This window comes from Ochotona curzoniae, unplaced genomic scaffold (assembly GCF_017591425.1).
Source record: "Ochotona curzoniae isolate NIBS_2020 unplaced genomic scaffold, NIBS_Ocur_1.0 contig_2688, whole genome shotgun sequence".
Taxonomy (NCBI): Eukaryota; Metazoa; Chordata; class Mammalia; order Lagomorpha; family Ochotonidae; genus Ochotona; species Ochotona curzoniae.
Window position 1 is genome coordinate 12,717,118 of NW_024465553.1, and position 16,435 is coordinate 12,733,552.

The following is a 16,435-nucleotide window of genomic DNA, read 5'->3' on the forward strand; positions in this document are numbered from 1 at the left end:
GGTTTATGCATTTAAGAGGCGTTCCCATGAATACTGTAAGCACTGGGGGTTCTTGATCTGCCTGCATGCCTGCCTGCCTCGGCATGCTGTGCATCCACTGAGATCTTCCTTTCACTGATTGACCCTCCAAATGCCCATAACAGCTGGGTCTAGGCAACACTGAAGCCAGGAGACAGGAACTCCCGTCTGGGTTTTTCCTTTGGGTGACAGGCACCCAAGATCACCCAAGATCACATTCTGCTGCCTTATTATTGCATTTGCAACACACTTGATCTAAACAAAGGCAGGATTTCATCCCAGGCAGTCTGAGATGCAGAATTCCCAAGCTGTGACTTACCATGCCCATCCCTGATTTTACTTCTGTTCTGTGAAGCCTTGTTTACTTGTTTGAAAGAGTGACGAAGAGGGAGTGAAAGAAAGATCCATTGGTTCACTCCTCTAATAGCTGCCACAGCCAGGGCTGAAACCAGCTGCAGCTGAGCCGATCCTGAGTCAGGAGCCAGGAACTAGCAACCAGATGCTTCTTTTGGGTCTCTGATGAGGGTGCAGGGGTCCAAGGACTTGATCCAAGCTCTTTGCTTTCCCAGCCCATAAACAAGGAACAGCCAGGACACAAACCACCAATATTGGATGTGGGTGCCACAGGTGGAGGATTAATCTGTTTGTCACTGCACCATCCTCTAACATTCTTGAACTAGTCATATAACCAGTTCCTTTAACAAGTGAGGGAAATATCTTATCTTTTGGCCATTGCCCCCATTAAATAATTACGAAGTGCTTTGCATTCTGAACTTGTAAATTAATTGTTCCTCTCAGGAGCTATTTGGCATAATTATCAGTCTATATTTCATTAATTCTAAAAAACGTGTGTATAGATTCATTTTAAAAGATTTTTAAAGAAATGACACCTAAGGATAGCGGAGTAGGCAGGGGAGAATGGTGTGTGTATGTGAATGAAAGAGAAGAAGAGCAGAGGATAGGTCATGGAGAATCAGGGATAGATTCTGTTGTTGGAATGCAATGTTTTCTTTCTGGAGTTGTTATATGTTCTGTGTTTGATTTCAGGTAGATTTGTTGAAGTATGAGTAGTTGAGCTCCTGTCCTCAAAAATAAAACATTTAAAAGAAAGAAGTTTGAGATAAGAACAAATAACTGGATCACTCATTTTTTTTCTCTAAGAGCATCAAGACACCTATTAATGAAAATAAGCGATGCGTATGTGTGTGTGTGTGTATTCTGCAGTGAATTCTGAACAGTTCTATCAATAAGACCTCTGATCTTTCATAAAGGAAAAGAATCTAGAAGAAGGAAAGGGAAGAGAAGTGGTGTTCCAAGATCTTGAGCTGATTTAGGTCTTTCTCATGGAGTAATGGAGTCTTCCAGGCTTTTGTTTATTCTAAGAACTTATGAAGCAACCAGTACGATTTCTTCAACTTCCTTAGTAAACTTTTGTGGTTTCTCTGGCCCACTGTGATAGAAGTCTCAGAATATAAAATCATGCTTAATAAGATTTTGCATTGTTGTGTCTAATTCTGAACACATAGTAAATGCTCAATAAGTTGAACATACTGCTTTAGAAGATAACTTAAAGAAGTCATGCAGTCTTCACTAATTAGCCACAGAAGAGTGACATGTATGAGGTAATATTTGCAGACATTGGTCAATACGCAGCATGGTTTCCTCGGATGAGCACCTGGGTCCACTTCAGTAGCCAGCTGGAGTGTCAGCCAAGCTCGGCAGTCTTGTTGAGCTGAAGAAAGCACAATCAGAATTTGAAGCAGTTGAAGCAGCTGGAATCTGCAGGACAGGTTCTGTCTGTCTGGTGTTGCTTTAACCAAGTATTTGTTGCTTAGTAATGAATAAAGACAAGATGCTAGTTTGGCTTGGGAGTCTGGTGACTGAAGGGTCCAAACAGCAAGGCACTGGCATCTTGTAAGAGCCCAGGGCTGCATCAGATATAGACTGAAGAAACAGAAAAGAAGCCAGTGTCTGTATCAGGGGGTTGAGTTGTGGGGTGTCTCATTTTGTAATCACCCTGCTGAGAGAGAACATTAACCATTCATGGTTGTGCTGTTCCCCTGATACAATTTCTTCCACCGGACCCTGCTTCTCTAAGGGTCTGCCACCACAATTCCATCACACTGGTGTCTAAGCGTCCAGCACATGAACCTTGGAGAGACAAACTATATTCAAATCATGCCCAAGTGACAGAGTTGTGTGGGGAAGAAAAGAATCCTTGGCCTAGCTGAGCTGCAAATTAGCAAACTGGAACCATATAAAGCGTTTGAAGGATAGCCATTCTGCGATTGAGGTTAGCACAGAGATACCAGAAGTTAGGCAATACTGAGGGACATGGTGGTCCAGCCCAGACACTGCGGGAAGACATTAGCAACCTAAGCGTTTTGCCATGGTATATATAGGAAGTCTTTTTCTGGGGGGTAAGGAACATACTTTCAAGCAAGGTTTATAAATTTCATTCTATAAAGGCCCACAATAATTGTCATTGTGATCCGCCATCATCACTGACCAATTGTTTTTGTCCTTACAGTTTTGTTACAATTATAGAACTACACTGTTGCAGATCATAAACTACCATAGGTACGGTAAGCTAATAAATGTGATTTTTGAGACCATCTAAGTGTATAACTTGCTTTTCAAAAAGAGGCAGAGAGCATACCGAGCCTGTGGGTGTAGTTGGACAGCCTCAAGCAAAGAGCAAAGCCAGTAAAGCTTACAGCTGTGTCTTGTTGAGTTCTGCATGAGTGATAGTTTGGAAGTTGAGTTGTGCAGCAGTTTAAGGGGTTTAGGAAAGAAATCAGTCTAGCAATGTGAAAAGTGTGTAAAAACTCAGTATAGGCAGCCAGTAACTTTCCACTTGAATGAAAAACAATGCTCTGCAGGTGAAAATTGGATCCAGAACATCTTCACTATCTTATCTGTAACCATTAGATGTACAAAGAAATAAAAAAAAATATTACTCATAGTCAAGGAAAAAAGATAGTCAATAGGAACAATTATCAGATGGCTGAGATTTTAGATATAGCAAGCAAAGTAGTTACAACAGCTATTATAAATATTCAAATAACTAAAAAACATATTCTCACAATGAGAGAATATATAGGGCATTTCGGTAGAGAAAAGAAAACTAGAAAGAAGTGAAAATTTTAGAATGAACTTTTTAAATAAGATGAAATTCGCAGTAAATTTATTCAAAGGAGGTGACAGAAGAATCAGTAAACTTGAAGACAGATCAGAAAGACAGGTACAGAACATTTTTTGGAAAATTATATCTAGAATAATTTTCATAAGCAATAATAAAAATAAAAATGCTTTAGAGCCATGGTATCTAATAAAAAATTTTAAAAATTATGGATTTAAATTTTTAGTAGCACTAGTTTCAAAACATTTAAGCAAACAGATAATTTTAGTAATGCGTTTTACTTCTCAAAATCATACCAGTTAACAAAAGAAGTATGACACTTATTAGATATTTTTGTCCAATTTTATACTCTTTGAAGTTGGATGTGTATTTTATTAAAGAATAACTCAGTATGTAATGGCCACATTTCAGTAATCTTTGTGTACAGGAACTACAGTATTAGAATTGAATATCACAATTTTGCATCAAGGAGAAAGGAGAGTGAACATATTGCCTTATATCTAGATTTTCTCCTAAGCTGTCTTACATGTAGTACTTAGTGAACTTCCCTAAAATATTACCATTTTTGTGATTAAAAACATTATTTTCAGTAATATGGACATGTTAATGTTGATTGTACAGATCCAGGAACATGGTAAATTTCTTCATCTTTTAAAGTCTTCATTTATTTCTTCCTTTAATGTTTTATAGTTTTCCTCAGAGAGGTGTCCCACATCTTTGGTTAGGTTTATTCAAAGGTGTTTAAGGTTCTTCTCTGATATTTTAATAAGGGACAGTTCTTACAAGTTTTTTCTCAGCCATCTAGTATTTTCTGTATATCATTGATTTTGTCCCCTGCGACCTTGTAAGTTCCAATAGTCTTGGTTCTCTGTATAGAATCGTATAATCTGCAAAGAGGAATGACTTGACTTCTTCTCTTCCAATTTGAATTCCTTTAGTTTCTTTTTCTTGCCTAATAGCTCTAGGGAAGACTTCTAGTATTATGTTGATTAGGAGTGATAGATAGTGGACATCCTTGTCTAGTTCTATGTCTTAGTGGGAAAGCTTCCAATTTTCGATGCTGGTGTTGGGTTTTTCGTATATACATTGGTTGTGTTGTAGAGTGTTCCTGCTATGCCTATCGCGTATGAGTTTAGGTTGAAATGGTATTGGAGTTTATCAGATGCCTTCTCTGCATGAATCCCTATGCCTACAAAACTATATCATAGAATGTATTAAAAGTTATTTTTAATAAAAGTTGTACTATAACAGGAAAAAGATCTAGTCTTCTCCCCCCCTCCCCCCACTGATATTTCACAAGTCACTTGGCAAGAGCAAAATTCCATTATAATTTGGTAAATGATTATAGTTTAAAATTCCATTATCCTATTGGATAAAGAATATATGGGACAGTTAGTAGTAGTGAAAGCCTTTTTTAAGACTTTTTTTTTTCCATTCAAAATCAAAGGGTGGGGGAAAGAGAGAATGAATGGAGAATTCCCATTCACTGGTTCAGTCCCCCCAAATGGCTTCAACAGCAAGCTTGGGGCAAGTTGAAGTCAGGACTCTGCTGGTTTTCCACATGGATAGCAGGGATCCTACTGCTTGAACCATCATCTGCTGCCTCCTAGATGTGTTAGCTGGAGGTTGGATCAGAAATGGAGTGGTTAGGATTCCAAGCAGGCATACTGATATGGGATGCTGGCTTCACAAGCAGCAACTTCATGTGGTGCACAGTTCTGATCTCATTGAGGATTTTTTTCTAGCAGAGCTGTGGCATGACCATTCTCTGGTTCTAGGGCTTTCATTGTAGCACAGTAAGTTGTATAATGGTTGGAGGAGGTGATGCTGAAGCCAGGATAGATAAGAGAGTCATAACTGGATGAGAAGTAACGAAGGGTTGAACCATGGCATTGGCATTGAAAAGGGAGAGGGTAGATTCCAGAGTTTGAACTCATTCTGAAATTTAGAGCTGTCAGTATTTCAGCCCTTCCTTTCTGGCGCACTTGTTGCCATTCCCGCCCTCTTCAGATTGTTTAAGCAAAGCGTACCATTCCTTTTGTCTCTACAAGACTGCTGCTCCTGCTCCCCATTCCTGGAGACCTTTGCTTCTCTGCCTTTTTGCCGAGAGTCATCCTTTCCAGTTTAAGGTACGCTCGAGACCACGTGCTGTTAAAGCCCAAGTCATCTGTTAAAGTACTTTCTGTCTGCTGTCACCGTCTTGATGACCTGTCGAACGGCTAGAGAGCAGCTGTTTTCATACTGCTGCTGCGCCTCTGTACAAGCAAACCTAAGCTGCTTGAGGGTGTGGCCTTGAACTCACAGGTCCTGGAATGGGTCTGCTAGAGTGGCCTCAGTGCATGCCCCTGGCGGTGCTATGCTTGGTTTACAGCAGTACTGCTGTGCCTGACATCTTCCCTTACCAAGCAGCTGCTTAGTACAAAGCAAGGAGCATTCATCTTTCTGAAGTGCATTTCTTGAGTCAATCTCTACTCTTAAACCTTCAGCACTTCTTACTTCCCATCGATCCTTTCTCCTTAGCTTTCAAGGTTCATCAGTCTTTTGCCCACATAGTTCCTCAGTCATAAGACTGGCCCAGAAGGAAATCTGTCTGAGGTCTTGAACCTCTTACCCCTGCTGAATGTTTCTGTCTGGGGATATGCCCACTCTTCCCCTTTGGGGGTCCAGAATTGAGAAAACTCTTCAAATCCAAGAAATCTACCCGGTTCCTGATGGTTCCAGCCCTTGAAGATCTCCCTTTGGCTCAACTGTCACAGCCCTTCCAGGATGCCCTGCAGAAGACAGGCATTCCCCGGGCTTGTGTTTGCTATTCTGCATATCCTCATCTTTCTAACCGGAGAGTCATGTGCTTGAAGTTTCTTACCTCACGGAGTGCTAGATGCATTTTCAGACACAGGGCTCATGCGTATGTGTCAAAGAAGCGACATGATAACTAGAGTTTTAGGACTGCATCGTCTCAGCCAGTTCCTTTCTTCATTGAGTTTTAATGCATGAATGATGTTGAGAAATACCTCTGAAATGGCAATCTGAAGACTCCAGTGAGATGTTCAGTGTCTCTTGGTCAGTCCTGCTGCTGATTCTGAGTCACTACTCATTTGTGGTGATTCTAAACCTTGCTTTGTGATTCATATTCTAAAAATGGGGTGGTTTTTTTTTTTGTGTGTGTGTGTGTTTTTTTTTTTTTTTTAAACCAAGCAACTCATTCCAGTGTTTCCAGCTGCTGGTACAGCACTTCTGAAGTCTGGTGACTTGTGGCTTCTCAGATGTGGCTGTTCTGTGGCACACAGCTAAATCCATCCCGTGGAGTTATGATAGGGAGTTCCTCGTGCCAAGTTTGTTCTGCCAGCCTTTCTCGGGGCTACTCGTTATCTTTAACCACCCTGTGTGTGATCACAGATGAGCAAGCTGAGGAAGAGAGAGAAATCTCTGGGGGCCTTCTCTCCCAGTTTCTTGGTAGTGATATTGATTCCTCAGCTGGAATGCTTCTTTCTTGTAAGAACAGGCCCGCCCGGCACCATGGCCTAGCAGCTAAAGTCCTCACCTTTCTTGTAAGAACAAAGTTTCAGAATGAGTCTTCTGTGCTACTGACTCCACCTAGCATCTGAATTGCTGTGATAATGACTGAAACGGGAAATCCTGAACTCCAGAATGTGTAAATAGCAAAGAGGTGACTTTATGAAATTTACACTCCAGTCACAGGACTTCTGTTGACAAGCTGTGCAACACTGGGCACAGAAGCTGTGATAGCGGTGGCCATTTAGAATGGGTCGGCACCACGGAAGCCCCCTGTGAGGTCATTTGGTGTTCTTATCATTGTCAGTATTACAAAAATTTTATTATACCCAATACTAAGCACTTGGTATATGTTATCTAATCCTTAGGGTTATAGCGTTTTTTTTGTTGTTGTTGTTGTTCTTGCTGTACTTTTGTGAACTGAAGCTTAAAGAGGATAAATTATACATGCCAAGACTGTACAGGACTCAAAATCAAACAGTCTTTAACACTCAACTTCCTGGGTTTCAGTTTTCTCATCTGTGACAATTGGGAGTTGGATTATTAATCTTTAAAACCCTCATGTTCTAAATGGGAGGAGGGGAAAGTGGGGGAAGAGAGAAGGGAAGGAGGTAGTCCCTATACCTGCCAAACTGTATCATGGAAAATAATAGCAACAAAATAGAAAATAAAGGCCTCATGTTCTAATATTTATAGATATCTCCCCCATCACCTTTACCTTTTCCTTCTGTCCTACCCTGTTCACTCTCCTGCCTGTTTATCTCTCAGTTTTACTGGGTTCATCATCATGAGATCTGCAGGATGTTTTCTGCTTTTGGGTTGTGACACTGCATAACTAAAATGACTATTGAATCAAATGCAGGATTATATCAAAATGTGTTTCTAAAAATTAAAGAGTCTATACAAATACTAGGTTTTTTTTTTTAAGTATCATGCAGGGAAAATAAGCCCCTAAGGCTAGTTTTCCTGAAAATAGCTAATTTATTGCAGATAATAACCTATAGGAAATTTCTTCAATATTTTGACTTAATTGTGTACCATTTGGAGGACTTAAAGTTGTCCTAGAAATTATCCAAACATTGTAGATCCTCAATAAATAGGAACTGATAGTATTCAAAGTAGAGAGTAGCTCTTTTGTAGAAACACATTAATTTTTCATTAATTCCAATTTTGCTAATTCATTATAAGATCAAGAGCTATGTTCAAGTTGTAGAAATGCATCAAGAGCAGAAACAAGATCATTAAGTAAATACTTCTCTTTTGGTATGTGGGCAAAGGCGAGCCCTGTATGTGCTTAGATCGGCTTAGGTGGCAAGTGTGTTTTCTTTCACTTAGATTTTTCACTAAAGCAAATTCTTCCCTATCCACTTCCTCCAAAGTGAGAGAGATCACTCCCCTTCTATGTTTCTTAATTTGTATACCAGTCGTGGAGGTACCATCTGGAGATAATTGGATTTCTGCCAAAGATTCAAATCAAGCTTGCAGAGTTACCTGCCTAAGGCAAGAGACTGAGTTAATAGGACAGAACAAGCTTTTATTTCACCGTCTGGGAAAAGAAAGTAAAAGTACTTTGAAAAGGTTTAATATTTGTTTCACAGTGATAGCCCTGTATGATTGATAACATCATTTCTAAATTATGCTAATTGGGGAAATTAAGCAATCTAACTGGTAACATTTGCATGATGTTTACAAGTCTGACGCGAGGACTTTTTCAGAGATCTTGATGCTGAGATAGATATTTTATGCCAAAGGAAGATACAAAGTGAGGGCGTGATAGAAACCAAGAGAAGTGCAGTAAGTTGGAAAGCACCTCAGGTGTTTTGTGGGCAGTGATAAAAGCCCTGAATCTGTAGATTACGTATAATGTGATGACTACTCTTCTAAATTTCCTGTTTCTTTTTCAGTAGATTTCTGCATGGCAGGTTAACTAAAGGCAAGACGACTGATTTGTCTCCATTCTAAGTACTGTTCCTGGCAAGACCCTGTCACAGCCTCCAGCCCAAGTTCATCGTTCTGCTCTGTCTCTCCTCCGCCCCAGCCATCACTCTGGGGTGTACCTGAGGACTGCAGTGTGAAGATGACCAGCGTCTTAGCATGACGACCCTGGACCATGTGATAGCCACCCACCAGTCCGAGTGGGTCTCCTTTAATGAAGAACTGATCTTCCCTGTCGCTTCCAAGGGTAAGCAGTGTTTTCATTTCCTAGAGAGAAAAGATTGACGCAGAACCATGTCTATTTGTTATGATTTGTATCTGATTATTCTTCAGTGGGATCTTAATATCAACAGTGAGCCAGTTCATGACTTCCTTGAGGTGCCTGAGTCCTTCCATTTAGAAGCTTGGACAAAACATCTTGGGAAACTTGGAGATCTAAAAAAGGATTTGTGAACACTGTGTTGGCTCTTCCAAGGAACATCATCTTCCTATTTATAGGAAGTACCTCACTCTCGACCCTTTTGGTTGGTACTCCTGCCAACTGTTTAGATGTTCTCAGTTTTTAGTTTGACAGACGCTAAAGCTCAGTCACTCAGATGCAATTCCTGCCCTCATCACAGATGTATAGTGTGGTGTATCCTAAGATGTAATTTATTTAGCATCTCTGTGCATTTGTTTTTGTTACTTGTACCATAGGGTTAACCACAGTCCTACATAGTTTGTTGTGACCCTTAAATGAATTAATCCATGTAATGTGTTTCTAGCGGTGCCTAACACATGGCAAGAATCTCAGCAGTCCTTGGACTGGGGAAGTTTAAGAATCTTCCCCAGTCACAAACAAGATGGTGAAGATCAAGGTGGTGTCCAGGAGCTATTTGCAGTTGATTTTGTCCACTATTTGGCAGTGCCAGTTAAACTCATCCTGCTTTCATTTACTGTACCTGGAAAGCATGAGACTACACGGCCACGAGCAGGTGCAGTATGGGATGCAACATCTCAAGCAGCAGCTTACCTTGCCACAACACAATGTTGTCCTGAGGTCCTACTTTTCAAGCATTGAGAAACACTCCTTTCTTGCAGTGGCAGATGGACATGGCTGTTTTTTTCTCCTTTCTCATGCCCACTGCAGTGGTGGGTCCTGAAGTCATTCTAACCCATCCTTTGTTTTTTTGCCTCAGAAAAGCTCCCTTCACTTCATGGTGGTATCTCATGTCTGTTTCAGGAGGCACAGATGAGCACCCCCCGAGACTGTCATCACCCTCAGACCGGTCCGAGAGCTCCTCTGGGGAGAACCACGCAGTGGATGCTGGCTCCCAGGACCTTTCCCACTCTGAGCAAGATGACTCCTCGGACAAGATGGGCCTCATCTCCGAAGTGGCCTCCTGCCCTGGGAGCCCGGAGCAGCCTGCACCTGACCTGGCTTCAGCCATCAGCAGCTGGGTTCAGTTTGAAGATGACACATCCTGGGCTAACACATCACCGCTTCATAGAGAAACAGGTGGGGTAGTAGGAGGTTAAAGATTCAATGTGGGAACAGGCTTTTCCATAAGGAGTGTACATGGTTCTATCCAGATTTTTTTTTAGGACAGAGCAGGCAGAGGTCTTCCCAATTTAATGTTATAACTAATTTTTGTGTATATATAATGCATTCATATGTCTGGGGCCATCTCTAGACTGTTACTGTAGTCCCTAGTCATTAGCTTGATTTTGGAAGGATGCATAAACATTTATCTAGCAGAGGTTGAAATTTTTCTTACCTGGGAACTAAACTATAAGTTCTGTATATGTAGAAATGAGTTTCAAAATGTAGGCCACTGATCATCTCCAATAAAATCACCAAGAGGGACTTTTTAAACAGCTAGTGCTATCCTGCTGCTAACCCCATGGGTCCAAATCAGGACTAGAAGTGGCCACTAATGGAAAACCTCTTAGTTCGTGGCCATTTTGATAACCAGAAGCAACACTGGGGAGTTTAGGGAAACATAGAAATTGTTATTCTCTGCATTGGTGACCTGAAGACTTGTTTTGTTGTGCGTTCTAGTGGGTAGTAACCTTTGAGACCGTGTATCTGTTCACTTTCTGCCTGCTGCAGTAACTGGTCAGCACAAGCTTAGTGGCTTAAATGACATGATTTTGTCATCTTTCAGTTCTGTATTCTGCACACCTGGATGTCATTCCATTAAAATGAAAATGCCGACAGGACAATATTCCTTTCTGGAGGCTCTCAGGGAAAGCGTGTTCCATGGCCCTTTCCAGCTTCTAGGCCTGTCTCATTCCTTAGCACATGCCTCCTTCCTCTGTCTCCAGTCAGGAATGCAGCATCTATGCCTTTTGTTTGAAGTGGCTTCTTCAATGATTTGTACTCTAATCTTATTTTCAAGGACCTTTGCATTACATTAGGTCCACCTGGGTAATAATTTCTCCATTGTAAGAGCTGTAATAGCATTGCAAAGACAGAGTCCCCTTTGCTGTGGAAACGGTCATATTCATGGATTTTGTGGATTAGAGTGTGTCATCTGAAGGCAGGGTGATATTATTCTATCTGCCATAGAAAGCAAGACTAGTTTTCTGTTGATGGGTTAAATGTGGCAAGTTTTACTTTTTAAAAACAAACCTTTTTTTCAAGCATGATTTTGGTGACAGAAACAGAGAACCTATTCTTAGATGGTATAAAACGTGATTCTTTAGAGACAGACTTTGCTTCTACTGCTTTACTCTCCCAAATCCATTGACCGGGGCTGGACCAGGTGGAATCCAGGAGCCAGGGATTCTTTCGGGTCTCCTATGTCAGTGGCAGGAGCCCAGGCTCTTGGGCCATTGCTACTGCTTTTCCCAGGTTGTTAGCAGGCAGCTGCATGTGAGGTGGAAAAGCCAGGACTAGAATCAGCTGTGAATGTGGGATGCAAGGGTTGCAGGTGGAGGCTTTCCTGGCTGTGCCACAACACTGGCCCCCTCTCTGTGAACTGTTGGTAAGAGAGCCGTCACACTCAAAGCATCGGGGCAGACAGGATTCTAACCTGGAAAAGGGGGATAGTAACTCTTAATACTTAATGCTGACAGGGCACTAGGCTAGCCATTTATACATGAGAAGCCTTATACAAGGAAAAAGCTGCAAAACACTGGTGCTGTGGTGAGAATGTTTGTGCTGCTCCAAACTCTGTGTTCAAATTGAGCCCTCAATGTGTTGATATTAAGAGATGAGGCTTTGAGGAGATGACTAGAAGATGAGGATAGAGCCCTGGTGATTGGAATTAGTACCTTCAAAGACTTGTTTATTTTAAACGCATTATACCATATCAATAAAATGAATAATAAAACCCAAAGATCATCACAATAGATGGCATGGAAAGCATTTGTTAAATACAGTACCACTTCATGCCAAAAATTGTGAGAGAGACACAGAAGGAACCTGTCATGGCACGATCGGAGTGTATAAAAAACCCAGTGCCAGTGTCATACTGAGCAAGGAATGGTTAGAAGCTTTGCCATGAAGGTGTGGAACTGGACAAGGATGTCCACTCTCTCCACTCCTATTCAACATAACATCGGAAGTCCTTGCTAGAGCTATTAGGCAAGAAAAAGAATTAAAAAATATTCAAGTTGGAAAAGAGGAAGTCAAATTATCCCTGTTTGCAGATGACATGATTCTATACATAAGGAAAAACAAAAAAGCTCAATAAAGAGACTTTGGAATTTATAAGAGAATTTGGCAAGGTGGAAGGGGACAAAATTAGTTAACATAAATCGATGGACCTTGTATACACAAACAACTCGATGGCTGAGAAAGAACTTTGTAAGAACAGTCTCTGTTAAAGTAGCAGAGAAAAACTTTAAATATGGTTTAATAAGCCTAACCAAAGATGTAGAACACATCTGTGAGGAAAACTACAAAAAAAGATTAAAAAATGAAATGTAAGAAAACATTAAAGATGAGGAAATTTACTGGACTGTAGAATCAACACCATCAAAATGTCCATATTATTGAAAGTAATATACAGAGTCATTGAGATTCCAATAAAAATCCCAATGATTTTCTTCTCAGAGCTGGACCAAATGATACAAAAATTCATATGGAAATCCAAGAGACCACAACTATCCAAAACTGTCTTGAGGAATAAAAATCAAGCTGGAGGAATTACAATTTCAGACCTTAAGTGAACATATTACAGGGCAGTGGTCATCAAAACAGTCTGGTACTAGTACCAGAAATAGAGATCAATGGAACACAATAGAAACCCCAGAAGCAAACCCACTTATGTACAACCAACTAATATTCAACAAGAGAACCGAAAATAACCCAAGGAAAAACATTGTTCTCTTCAACAAATGCTGTTAGGATAAGTGGATAACTGCATGTGGAAGAAACAAGTCCCCTGCAGTTTCACCGTATACAAAAGTCAAAATGAATGAAGGGCCTAAATCTACACCCAGAAACCATCAAATTATTAGAACACAGAGGAAGCACTTTGCAAGGTATAGGCCTTGGTAAAGACTTGCCAGGAAAGTCATCAGAGGCACAGGCAGTCAAAGCTAAAGCAAACAAATGGGAATACATCAAATTTAAAAACTTTGTACAACAAAGGAATCTATCAGCAAAGCCAAGGGGCAACCAACAGAATGGGGAAAAAATGTGTTCATGCTACACAACAGATAGGGGACTAATATCCAGGATTTACAAAGAGCTTCAGAAGCACAGCAACACCAATCCTAGATATTTCTGTTTCTCCCTGTACCAGAACTTCTTCATTTAGGATTTTTTGATTGGCTACCTAGAAATACAGACATTGCACTTAACTCCAGTGAGAACGGCCTACATACAGATATCTTCTAAGAGCACCTATTGGCAAGAGTATGGAGGGAAAGTGTACCCTACTTCCCTACAGTTTGGATTGTCGACTAGTGTAGCCACTATGGATATCAGTGTGGAGAGTGTTCAGACAACTGAATATTGACCAAACATATGACCCAGGACTCCCACTCTGGGAATATACCCCAAAGAAGGGAAGCCTATTTATGAGAAAGCAACCTGCATCCTTATATTTGTAGCAGTGCAGCCCACAATAGCAGACACGGAAACAGCCTAGATGCCCATTGAAAGAGGGAATGAATAAAGAAACTGTGGCACATCAACTCTATGGAATATTACTCAGCCATTAAAAAGAATGAAATTCTACCATTTGCCACAAACGGATCCCAACTGTAGATCATTATGCTCATTTCTCTCTGATATAAGGCGATCTTCACACAAAACACAGTAAGATAACACATTAAAGAACTATACACATCTGCTCTCATAAGTGAATGATGTAATGGAGACCAGAGTGCTGGAAAACAGGAGGCACTGCGGTGGACTTCTCTGTTGTTAATGAGAGGACACCCAGTGAAACTGGCAAATGTACCTTGACAAAAGGGACTGGAATCTTCACCATTGCCTGTACCTGTAATGTCACAACACATGTAAATACTGGAATGTTGGGACTGTGGCTGCAGCTGAAGGCTTGGGCTGTTATAAAAGGTAGGGGAAATGACAGAAAGAGGAGGAGAAGAAAGAGAGGGGTGGTGGGGAAACCCCAAACCTGCAAAGCTGAGTAATGGAAGACAAAAAATAAAGGTTTTTTTTTTTTTTTAGATTTTTTTCTTCTTATTTGAGAGGAAGGTTAACAGAGAGAAGGAAAGAAAGAAAAGGAACCATGTGCTGGTTCACTCCCCAGATGGTTTTAACAGCTGCAGCTGAGCTGTTCGGAAGCCAGGAGCTTCTTCTAGGCCTCCCACATGGGGGCCAGGGCCCAAGCATTGAAGCCATCCTCTGATGTTTTCCCAGGCTGTCAGCAGGGAGCCTGATCAGATATGGAGCAGCCAGGACATGAGTCGGGTCCCATGTGGGATGTTAGCACTCCAGGTGGACGATTAGCTGGCTATGTTGCTGCAGGAAGGCTAGTGTGATATGCCACTGCTCAGGCCCCAAATTATTGCCTTCATAAGAGATATTAAAGGGAGCTTTTCTCCAAATTTCTGCCATATGAAGACGTGCCCAGTTGGTGAAGAACAGGCCCTCAAAAGACATCGTATGCCGGTTCCTCCAACTTGCACTTCCCAGCTTCCAGAGCTCTGGAAGTAGTAGAGTCGAGTTGTTTCTAACTTACCTAATCCGAGGTCCTTGTTAGATGGTCAAAAATGGACCAAGATGGTTGGACAGTGAATCATCAGGACAAAAGCATTTTTATTGAATCCTGAGTGTCTTAAGTCCTGTGCTCAGGACTATAACATCTTAAGTGTTCCACGAATCAGCTGTTTGAGGAAGCTGCATGTGTCATATCGCCCACTGTGAGAGAGACTGAAACAAGGAGGTTTAGGAATTTGCCCTTGACCGCATGTTAGGAGAGGACTGGGAGGAGCTTGTGCACTGATTGTGATGGCCCCAGGACCTTGACACGGCCTGTGCTCTGTCCTGCTCGCCTCACTCGCCCTAATCCCAGTGTCACTCCAGATCCTTGTCCGTTCGGCTGCCCTGAAGTGACCACACCTTTCGGTCCTTGATCTCATTTATCTCATTTATAGCTTATCTTTAGCCCTAAAGATTTCCTGATTGCTTAAAAGTGTTTATAAAACAGATGGTTCAATTTGCTTCAAGTTCTCACTGCTTCTTAAAAAAAAAAAATTGGGGGTTGTTGCTCATGTTGCCTCCATTTCAGGGAGGACATTAACTTGTTACACTGATCATGGCTTTGATGTATTTTTAAAGATTTAGTCTTGAATGCCACAGTTTTCAAAATGTATTCCGTAACTCCAAGAAGTTTCCTCAGACACTGCCACCGAGTCAGTGAGATCAAAATTATGGTCATAATCTAAGGTGTTTTTGGCCTTTTTTTTATTAAGACTAATTTTTACTGGAAAGGCAGGTTTACACAGAGAAGGAGAGACAAAGAGATCTTCCATCTGCTGGTTCACTCCGCTAGTGGCCATAAATGACTGGAGTTGAGTCAATCTGAGGTCAGGAGCCAGAGCTTCTGCTGGGTCTCCCAAGTGGGGTGCAGGGTCTCAAGGCTTTGAGCCATTCGCTACGGCTTTCCCAGGCCACAAGCAGGGCGCTGGGTGGGAAGTGGAGCAGCCAGGACATGAACTGGTGCCCATATGGAATCTTGGCACGTGTAAGGTGAGGATTTACCCACTAGGCTGTCATGCTGGGCCCTTGTCTTCTTATTGCATCAGAGTTTGTATTGATGGTGCAAAATTGAGCTAAATTTCTGACTTTTATGTACTGTTGTGTTTATTGATTCTCAGTTCTTGAATTTTAAAATGTTTTTTAAACATTCTGTTTGGCATTGAGAAATAAGCATGAAGCACTTTTTGCTAAATACCAAAGTATAATGTTTGTCTTGAAGAAAAAATATTTCCTTGAAAACAAAATTGTATTTTTTTAATTTAAAAAATAAACTAAAAGCCACAAGTATTTTGTAAGAAATCAAAGTAGTGCAAAAACCCTTGATGAATCTTATATTGTGCTTGAAAGACAACATTTACTTTTTTTTTTTTTAAGATTTATTGACTTGAAAAGTATAGTGACGGGGGAGAGACATCAGGGTGGTAAATGAAATGGTCAAAAAAAAAAAAAAAATCCAAGGGAAGGAGGGCAGAACTGTTCCTATGGGCATGAGGGGATTGAGGCCCAACAATGTCTCAGCCCGCCCGCTGCTAACATGGCGACGTTGTACTGAGTCCTCTGCTTTGTGCTTGAGTAGTCCAGGCTGAAGCTGACGAACCTTCCATGGCTGCGCCCCCTGTTGACCATGATGGTGCATGCGCTGCTGCTGGCGTCCCACTTCGTCA

The 16,435-nt window shown here is 41.3% G+C and overlaps 1 protein-coding gene across 3 annotated transcripts in view; it reads left to right on the top strand.

Moving 5' to 3' along the window:
• Positions 1-8,569: 8,569 nt before the first annotated feature.
• Positions 8,570-16,435, top strand: part of STON2 (stonin 2) — an 87,335-nt gene continuing 79,469 nt past the window's right edge. For 2 of the 3 annotated variants that reach the window (XM_040975210.1, XM_040975212.1), the window contains exons 1-2: positions 8,570-8,855; positions 9,831-10,106. In XM_040975210.1, the coding sequence (XP_040831144.1) occupies positions 8,768-8,855; positions 9,831-10,106 (364 nt within the window). In that variant the 5' untranslated portion in view covers positions 8,570-8,767. Of the gene's footprint in view, positions 8,856-9,830; positions 10,122-16,435 lie in introns of all 3 variants that reach the window. The other variant, XM_040975211.1, reaches the window with a different exon arrangement.